The sequence below is a fragment of the Mus pahari genome, chromosome 21, assembly GCF_900095145.1.
Source record: "Mus pahari chromosome 21, PAHARI_EIJ_v1.1, whole genome shotgun sequence".
In the NCBI taxonomy this organism is placed as follows: domain Eukaryota; kingdom Metazoa; phylum Chordata; class Mammalia; order Rodentia; family Muridae; genus Mus; species Mus pahari.
In genome coordinates, this window is record NC_034610.1 from 29,855,089 (window position 1) to 29,865,088 (window position 10,000).

General features: G+C 44.2%; 1 protein-coding gene across 10 annotated transcripts in view; it reads right to left on the reverse strand.

The window, feature by feature from the left end:
* The window catches only part of Syne1 (spectrin repeat containing nuclear envelope protein 1), a 493,437-nt gene that overhangs the window by 168,354 nt on the left and 315,083 nt on the right, over window positions 1-10,000 (reverse strand). For all 10 annotated transcript variants that reach the window (XM_029532807.1, XM_029532801.1, XM_029532799.1 and 7 more), the window contains 6 exons: window positions 9,479-9,661; window positions 8,013-8,150; window positions 3,831-4,016; window positions 3,522-3,644; window positions 2,586-2,768; window positions 742-885 (listed from right to left, as the gene is read on the reverse strand). In XM_029532807.1, the coding sequence (XP_029388667.1) occupies window positions 742-885; window positions 2,586-2,768; window positions 3,522-3,644; window positions 3,831-4,016; window positions 8,013-8,150; window positions 9,479-9,661 (957 nt within the window). The remainder of the gene's footprint in view (window positions 1-741; window positions 886-2,585; window positions 2,769-3,521; window positions 3,645-3,830; window positions 4,017-8,012; window positions 8,151-9,478; window positions 9,662-10,000) is intronic.

The following is a 10,000-nucleotide window of genomic DNA, read 5'->3' on the forward strand; positions in this document are numbered from 1 at the left end:
CTCCCCTCCTCTCTCCTGCACTGTTCTCCATGAACTCTAACTCTATTCCTGTACTGTACCCCTCTTCTTTCTGTACTGTCTGTCTCTACTTCAAGTAGCTTCCCTTTCCTCTCTTTTCTCATGAGAAGTGGGCATATCCTATTCTGTCAAATCCTTCTCTGATTTGTCACTTTTTCTGCTACTCAATTAGACGTCACTTTCAAACATGGGCGCTTCCTTCTACAAATGATATTTACCTTCATTGTTTGTGATTAAGGGAGAGTACTAAGGATGTGTCTGTACTCCAGCAGGAGGGGTTAAAGGTGTGTGCTAAGGGATTAGCCACACCCTAACTAGAAACAGGTTCAAATATCCTGTAACAGCTGTGCAAGACTGAAGCATATCCCTCACAGGGCTGGGAGTTCTTCTCTTCCAGTCACTAAACCTGTAGTTTCCAATCTGTGGGTCTCCACCACTTTGAGAATCCAAAGACCCTTTCTCAGGGGTTACCTAAGACCATCTAAAACCACAGATGGTTATGTCATAATTCGTAACAGTACACAGATATGTACATCGTGATTCTTAACAGTAGCAAAATGACAGTTCTGAAGTAGCAGTGAAAAGAATTTTATGGTTGGGGGTCACCACAACAAGAGGAACTGCATTAAAGTATCACAGTATTAGGAGGGTTGAGAACCACTGCTCTAAATGAAACCAGTTTCCAGTGGTCAGTGTCTTGCTCTGCCTGCCCTTCCGTCTCACCTCGTGCCGAGAGATCTGTGCCTGTAGCTCCTGGATGTTACCGGTTGCCACGGGTTTGTCCTCAATCTCTCTGTGCGCCCCTTCTATCAGCTGCTGGAGACGCTTCATTTCCTGTTTGTACTGTTCATACTGCACCACAGCCTCCTTTGGGGGGAAAAAAATGAGACTATGTTTTTTCTATCAGTCACTGGGTGGCTTTCCCACTAACATTACCTTCTGTTTCCCCAGGTCCAGGAAGTCAAAAAGAGATGGATAAAGTCCTTCAGACGGTGCAAATGAACAACTTTCACTCAGCTACATCGACTTTTCGAAAGACAGTAGAATTATTAATGGGATCAAAATAGGTGAGCAATTAGGATTCTCTCTGCTTCTACCTACTTAAGACTGTCCTGAAGATGAGCTGTCAGGACAAAAGGTTTCCTTCTTCTCTCTGTATGAGAGATACTGACTGATGGGTTGGGCAAATACCTCAGCTGGTAAAGTGCCCATCACACAAGTTTAAGGATCTGAATTCAAATTCAAATATTAAAGCAAAAAGCCACATCTCTAGCCAGCATTGCGAGGTGAGGGATCAAGGACAAGGAGGTTCCCTGGAGCTTAAGCTAATCTACTAGTTCTAGGTTCAACAGAAGTCTCTGTCTCAAAAAATAAAGTAGATGGCAATGGAAGAAGACATGTACTGTTGACCTTAGCCTTCACATGCATGTACATGAACCCACATACATGAACCCACATACATGTACATGAACCCTCATGCACATTGTGGTGGTTTGAATATGCTTGGCCCAGTGAGTGGCACTGTTGGGAGGTGTGGCCTTGTTGGAGTAGGTGTGGCTTTGTTGGAGGAAGTGTGTCACTGTGGGTGTGGGCTCTGGGACCCTCCTCCTATTCACATGGGAGACAGCCTTCTCCAGTTTGCCTTCGGAACTAGATGTAGAACTCTCAGCTCCTTCAGCTCCATATCTGCCTGCCATGATCCTGCCTTGATGATAATGGACTGAACCTCTGAACCTGTAAGCCAGCCCCAATTAAATGTTTGTCTTTTTATAAGAGTTGCTTTGGTCATGGTGTCTGTTCAGAGCAGTAAAAACCTAAGATACATGTACACACCCATACTATTATGTATATATACCACACACTAAAATGCAAACCAAATTTTAAAACAATGTTGCATAACAAGACATCTGCCAAGAGTTCCAGTCCCAGATAATACTAATTAAGCACGGCCTGCAGCCTCAGCGCTCTGATGTCAAACAAATTACAAGGTAATGAATGATCAAGGGTGGTTGATCAAATGAGTACTCATTGTTTTAATGAGATATAATATGCATAAATCAGGGAATACTTCTTAAAAGAAGAAGATATAGTAAGTAGCATTATTTCTTCATGGGAATTATTTTTCTCTTCTTACCTCAAAAGATTAAGAACTGTGCTTGGATGTCCTTCTTAGGTCAGAAAATACACAACTTGGATGACCTATGAACGCTGTTGTATAATACAAACTAGCAAGCCCATATCACCAGGCTCTAGATTCTTTTCAGATACATATATGACCACATACAAAATTAATGTATATGAGTCATTTATTTAAAAAAAATCACTAAAAGATAATTTTCATTAAGAGGTAATTTTTAGAGATCTTTCCTCAGTCCTGTGTGGATGATCCACATAATAGAGTCTTAATCTCTTGATTTTATATAACTACAACAGACTGTCAAATTTAGCACTCTGGGTGTTTTGATGGCTGAGCCCACACAATGCTAAGAAAAGCAACCCATGACCCATGTGCTCTTGCTCTGCCAGCGTGGGCCCCCGGGCTGAACGGGATGCACAGTTGCACCTGCCTGCATGATGTTGCACTGTTGGATGGCCGTGTGCTGCAGCTGACTGGCTTCCTCTTGCAGCCGCAGGGCAGCGTGGCACAGAGGCAAGCTGGCGACCACGTCCTCAGGGATCCGGAGAGCACTCTGGCAGAGCTGTACAGCTTTCATCTTTGGCTTCAGTGACTCCATCTCAGACAGCAGATGCTGAAAGGGGGCCATGTCACAGTGTAAGCCATTGGTAATTTTATCATGTATTACATAAACAGAGGCATTTCCTGAATTGTAGCTACCAGGTCAATGTGTGTCAATACAGTTTTCAAGGAAGATATATATGTTCTAAACAACGAATCCATGCAAAGACTATCACTGGGCTGGAAACATTTTTCTTGCTGCTATTTTTAAAATGTAAACCCCTTGCCCCATTCATCCTAAAGTATTACATGTGCATGTCTGTGTTTGTGTGTGGGGGTAAATGCACATACACCTTTGAGTTCCTACTGGCAGGTGCATAATGAGGATTAAACATATATGTGCGCATGTGTAAGGAGGTCAGAGGACAGCAAACTCACCTACCATTATTCAACAGCTGTTTACAGTTTTTATTTTAAGACATGATCTTTTGCTGGACCAGAGCTTGCCAAGTAAGCACCAGGGTAGCCAGTAAGCACCAGGGCTCTGCCAATTTCATTCTCCTCTGCACTGAGATTTTAAGCACATGTCATCCTGACTAGTTTTGTTGTTTTCTGATACAGGATCACACTATGTAGGTCTAGCTGGCCTTGAACTCATGTAGACCTGGGTGGTCTTCTCTGCCTACTGTTCCCTCCTAAGTCTTAGGATTGGCCATGCCCAGGTTTTTTAATGTGAGTTCTCTCAGGATCCAATCTTGTGACTGTAAAGCAACAACTTTGAAAACTGAGCCATTTCCCCAGGCCTTCCAAAATTCTTTTTGCTTACCTGCCGATGGGACAGCTGCTCCTTAAGACTAAGGCGCCCCACTTCTGGAGAAGTCAGAATTGTCTGGGCTTGTTCCAAAGCCACCTGCAAGTTTCTTAGCGCTCCTTCAAACTTTTTCATGTCCTGGAGAACAAGCCCCAGTGAACATGAGTACATTTAAAGTTCAAAGTCATAACCAAAGAACTGCATCATATTCAAGAAACTATCTCATCGTGGGTGAGCACTTTCTCTCTGGGATAGCACGCCAGGTTTTTTTTTTTTTGTTGTTGTTGTTGTTGTTGTGTTTTGTTGTGTTGTGTTGTGTTTTACCTTGGCTGCATCTTGGAGGCTCCGCAAACGAACTCTGATCGCCTGCCGTAACTCCTCCATCTCCCGTCCAAACTGTGTCATTTGCTGTGATAACTTTCCTGTGCAGTACACGGTGGCAAGGTATTGCACTTTCTCAGCCATTGCTTCCAGGTCACCGTCAATTTCGCCAGATTCTTCTAACAGTGTCTAGAGTAAAGTGTTCGTATTTGTGAAACTGGTATGTAGGCAGGGATGGGGGTAGGGGAGATACAGATATGTATAGAGGAGTAGAAGGACCCAATAGACTAAGAAAAGATCAAGAACTATGAGCATGGTACATTTGGTCATCTCACCCCTATGAGCCCACTCACAGGCTATATATACATTGTCATCCCCATTATATAGACAACAAGGTCAAGTCTAGGGACCTTTATAGCTTCCTAAGGCCACTTGTTCGTGAGTATGGGACGTGAGGACTCATGGTCTCTCACACCCAGGCTGCCGCGCCATGTGGCAGGACCTGGAGATATCAGTCAGTGGTTGTGACGCTTGGGCGCATTGTGTGTCTTGATCACATCTCTTCTCGGAGATGTGCCTTTTCCCACATTTGCACTAAAGAAGGCCTATTCAGCTCTTAGGTTATACAACTAAGATCTGAGTGCTGTAAGATGCAAAGAGAAGCACAAGTTTTGCAAACAAAAACCTTTGCTTACTTGTTCAAAATAAGGCAGGGAGGAAAAGGTTACTTGCAGTGTTGAGGGGAGCGTAGCCCTCATCACTCAGCCCAGTGCCTGCTGGGACTTACAGCAGTAGAACAATACAAACAGACAACACATATATACAGACACATGCATTGGCATATGGAGAAGGAAATGAAAGGGTAGCCACGTATTAAAGGGTGATTCAACCCAAATGTGGGACAACTTGCTGGTAGGTTGAGATAAGGGTCATACTGGGTTCAAGAAAGATATCAGCACATTAACAGATGAGGAGGAAGGGACAGATACTTCATACTGAGGAGATGGTGTACGCAGGACACAGAGGTTGGGGAGCACAGAATGTGCAGTTGGGGAGATACATGATGAATATAAAAAACAGGGGTGTATTACTCTACTTGTTAGATTATTTTTAGCTATGAAAAGCATTTTTCTTTCTCACAGTGAATGTAATATATAAATATAAGAAAAATATCCATTTGCCTGGGTTTGCAGCCCCATGGAGGGAGCAACAGTGTCAACAGGCCAGACCCCCCTGAGCTCCTGGGGACTGGACCACCAACGGAAGAATACACATGGAGGGACCCATGGCTCTGTACATATATGTGGCAGAGGATGGCCTTGTTGGACATCAGTGAGAGGAGTGGCCCTTGAGCCTGAGGGGGTTTGATGTCCCAGCATAGCAAAATGCCAGGGCAGGAAGACAGGAGTAGGTAGGTAGGGGGGCACCTTCATAGAGGCAGGGGGAGGATGGATGGAATAGGAGGTTTCTGAATGGGAGACCTGGAAAGGGGAAAACATTTGAAATGTAAGTAAAGAAAAATATCCAATTTTTAAAAAAAGAAAAAGAAAAATAATTATATCACGTCTAAGGCAGGGTTGTCCAAACTCGTGACACCGTGACACAACTCTGTCACTGACAAATATGTTCATAGCTACCCCGGGATGTGTGTAGACTGTGGGCTACAGATTGTATATTCCTGAAAGGAAAACTGTAAGACATCATTGCTAGTATATATATGGGCATTTTTAGGCAGTTAAGAGCATAATGTGTCTCCTGATTTCTCTCTCTTTTTCACCTGGCATTAGAACGCATGGGTTTTCTTATATTGCATTTGTGGGAGGGAAAACCCAGGCAGCTGTGTCTCCTGGTGGAAACACACGGGGACCCTCCGCGATGAGTTTCCTCCTGGCCTTCGGAGCAGATAAGCAGAGCAGTCTAAGGTTGCGTGCTTGCTTTGGTTAAGGATGAAGTCAATCCGCCCAGCAGTCTGTGTCATGAACGCGAATGTCAACCACACGTAGACCTATCTGATCTGGGCTGTGCTATATCTCTCTAGTATGCCCTTTGTCGCCCGTCCCTCTTCGATGAGAGAGAGGCCCGTCCTTGTCTGCTGCAGGGTAGAAGCGGCCCCCTCTTGACTCCAGCAACCTGCTTTCCACTGTTGGGTCGGTTTTCTGAAACTACAGTGAAAATCTTCATGACTTTTTTTTTCCCCCCTAAAACTTGTATTATGCTCCACAAGGTGCAAAAAAAAAAAAAATCTTAGAAAAGCATGATCCAACATTGAAATTTTCTTTACGGTTCCACCGCACTGCCATCAGGATGGCTTCGCAGGTCAGTGGGCTTGCTGGGTGAGCCTGATGACCTGAGTCTGATACCAGAATCTCACAGTGGGACAGAACAGTCTCTTCCTGGAGGTTTACTCTGACTGTTACATGCTTGCGTGCCTGAATTCTCATCCTCCCCCCTCCCCCACCCCCTCTCTCTCCCCCTACCTTCTTCCCTCCCTCCATCCTTTCTCTCACACATACAAAATAAATAAATAAATAGATAAATAAATAGATAAATAAATAAATAAATAAATAAAATCCCCCCTATAATTATTAATATCATTTTAAATGCTTTCTACATTTTGGATTACAGCCCCAGTTAAGGAATCCAGGAAGTAAAATGAACAGAAAATAAAATGCCGGCTTATATTACAGTAATTGCTTTTCAAATGATTTTACTGAATTATCAGCAGGGTTTTTTTTTTTTTTTTAAATGTGGTATCATCTTGACAGTTAAAATTCCCTTTATCTTTTCTGTTCTTACAACTGCATCTTCAGAGTCCTAGAAGCTAGTTGTATTTCCATTGATTACCAGCTAGTTTGTAAAGGAAAGTCTGGTCTGTTGGCGTCTAAGCACACACACACACAGAGCAAACGATTCCAGCTGTCTGAGAGGTACAGATGTCTGTGTCTGGGAGGAGTGTGTGTGACTGGGAAGAGGAGGGAGATAATAGGGGCTGGAATTCGAGCCATGGAAACATTCCAGGAGGAAACACTATCCAGAACCACCTCAGGGAAAAGGAAAAAGGGAAGTTTATTTAAAAGACAAGTCCTTTGGGAAAATACAGACTACCTGAGGCCACCCATATAACCTAGATAAAAGCCAGCCTGTATTTTGTGGCAAGATCTGTTAGAAATGTGCATTTAAGTCAACTGTAACTTACTAGAAGAGTGAGATAATTTCCGGAGAGGATGGCCAAAAGAAAAAGGAATATTTTTGTCTCCTAAGTTCAGAGGAAATGAAGTAATGTGTCCTCCGGGGTGTGGATATAGAATCTGCTCTCGGCTGCTCTGACCTTCTGAGTAAGCCACATGACTCAGCCCTGGCTGTGGCCTACAGGAAGCAGGGCCTGCCCGGAGCATCAGCATGTACCCTGGAAACGCCGGGTGTTTGCTCCCAGGCCACTGACACAGGAGCATTCCTGGGCATTCCCGTTTTTCAGGGGAGAAGGCAGAATGGAGAGATGAAAGTATTTCGTTCCCAGTCACAGGGTACCAGTTGGTAGAGTTTGTCTTTCCCCTCCTCCTTCTGGGCTGTGATGCTTCTAATCTCTCCACTCTTCCCTGTATCTTTTCCTATGAAAGAATTCCCTGCATCTCCCAAAGAAGGGTCTACACAACAAAAGCAGCAACAACGACACACAAATCACAAGTACCACAGGAGTGGGGAGGAATGTTTTCAGACTCAGGGAAAGGGGTTTATAAAGAAAACGGAGGCTATATATTTGTATACAGTCTCATGAACTCTCATCCTTAGCTACTTTTGATCAAACCAGAATAGCAAGTCAGCCTCTCTCTTTCCCCTTCCTCTCTCTCTCCCCTATACACACACACACACACACACACACACACACACACACACACACACACACACACACACACATGGAGGGGAACACATACATGTCACAGTGCCCAGGGACGGGTGAGAGGACAACTTGCAGGAGTCAGTTCTCTCCTTCCATCATGTAGGTCCCGGGAGTCAAACTCCCCGATCACCACCAGACTTGGCAGTGACCACCTTTACCTACTGAGCCACCCAGATGGGCCCCAAGCATTCTTCCTATCTGGTATTTTACAGAATTGCGTGCTGGTCTAACCTGGTCAGACCGACTGTTTTTACTCTATTCACTTTGTTTGGTCCCCTGAAGTTTACCTGGTGCAAGGTGAACTGCTCTCGGAGCTGGCTTGCTGAATTCCAGGCTATGTTTCCGTGCACCAAGACTTTAGCTTTCTCGATCCATTTCTGGACAGTCTCCAGCCTTTCACTGTACTCTTCCATGTGGGATATCGCCTGAAAAAGTCATCAACACTCACATGGATGTAAAGCCCGTCTTGTCAGCGGGAAATCGAACCCTCTTCAGCGTCTTTGGATCCAACCATCCCAGAGGCTGGCACTTACAACTGTGATATGAAAAGGGACCCTGGGAAGTCACTTGCCTATGGGGAAACCTGTCAAGGATTTCCCAGTGACTTCAGGGTAAAAATCCAAGTCCTCCGTGATATGCATGAGTTACTTCTCTTTTCCTGGATGTGCATTCTCCTCTTACTCTTTTTATCCCTTCTATCCATGTTCCGCATCCCCCTGGGTAAAGGAGGGAGCAAGGCGGGGACACCGTCATGCAAGCCCTCGGCACCCACTGTAAGTCGCAACCACCAGCTTCTGAGCTGGGCCCGGTAGGAAGTGCCATGCCTGTCTGTCATCCCAGTCCTTGGGAGATGGAGACAGGCGGATCCGGAGATCAAGGTCCTCACTTGCTATACCTAGTGAGTGTGAGGCCCGCTTAGGCTATATGAAAAAACCGTAAAGGACATGCCGAACTACTCATTTTAACTTTAACCCGATGGCAAGATTAATGCACGGTAAAGTTGCAAAGGCCAATCTATAGTCAAAAATCAAGATGATGTATATGGGTAGGTATACGGGTAGGCACTTCCAAGCCTAACCCAGTGGTAGTCCACACCACTACACCAAAAAGTGACAGCCTAGACAGGGAGAAGAGAACTCTAGCATTGTGATAATGATGCCCTTGGAGCACTCCAAGCTTGACAGCTTGCGGTGGGGGTATGGGGACTCAATTTTCTCTAAGGGGCTGGGTCACTGAGCGTTTGACCTTGCTCCAGTGAGTATATGGGCACCACAAATTGGACTTGTTTGTTTGTTTGTTTTGTTTTGTTCTTATTTTTAATTCTTCTTTTGGGTGGGTGGGGCTTAAAAGGTTAGGTAGCAGACCGGAAAGTAAGCATGATGGGGTACATGATGTGAAATTCAGAAATAAGAAAAATATGTTGGAAAAAAATATTTGGATCTGTCTTAAACTGATTTTATAAAACTTATTTTTGGATGGATTTTTTTTTTTTTTTTTTTTACAATTACATCTCCAGTTTACGAAGTTTATACAGCCAAGCCTATTCATATGAAACTCTGTCAAAGTATAATACAGTTTGTTATGAAACAGATACAGGTTTATATATAAATCACAGAGACACTGTTAGACAGTAAGCTATAGCAAAATTTCATTTATCATTGCTAGCACTGTCTTTTTCATTTATTTACAGAAGAGAAATGGTTACAATGTCTGCCTTAAAGCGTTCTGGTTTGTGTCTGGAGCGCATGCACACCTGGTTGAGCTTGGACAGCCGGTTCTCAGCCTGCCTGATGGTTTGCTGGTGGAGTTCAGTCAGCTTTCCTATCTTCTTGGCCAGCGGCTTGCCCAGCTGACTGTGCCGTTCCGAGAATGGCTGTATAGCAGCATCTAACTCCATCAACTTGGAATTGCAGGCGTCTAACTCTTCCCCCAGCATCTATATGGCCATCAACACAAAATAAGAAACGATCACAGTCGGTACTTTTCCAGGAGTTCTCAAAGATCAGAAGGATTATACTTTAGATGGTTCCCCTTAAAGGTAAAGACTATAAACAACCATGCTACCAAGATTTAGCTGTTTCCATTTCTTGGGTCAGAGAGCAGCCGAACGAACAGGGTGTGTCGAGCCTTCTATCTGTTTCCCATGAGAGGACTGGTTTTTCCTTCTGTCCTACCCAAGGCATCTGAGCTGTTTAGTTCATAGACAGGGTGCAATCAAACAGGCTCGGCAAACCTTGAAATTTATAAATTGGTACTTCTAGATAATCATGAATCT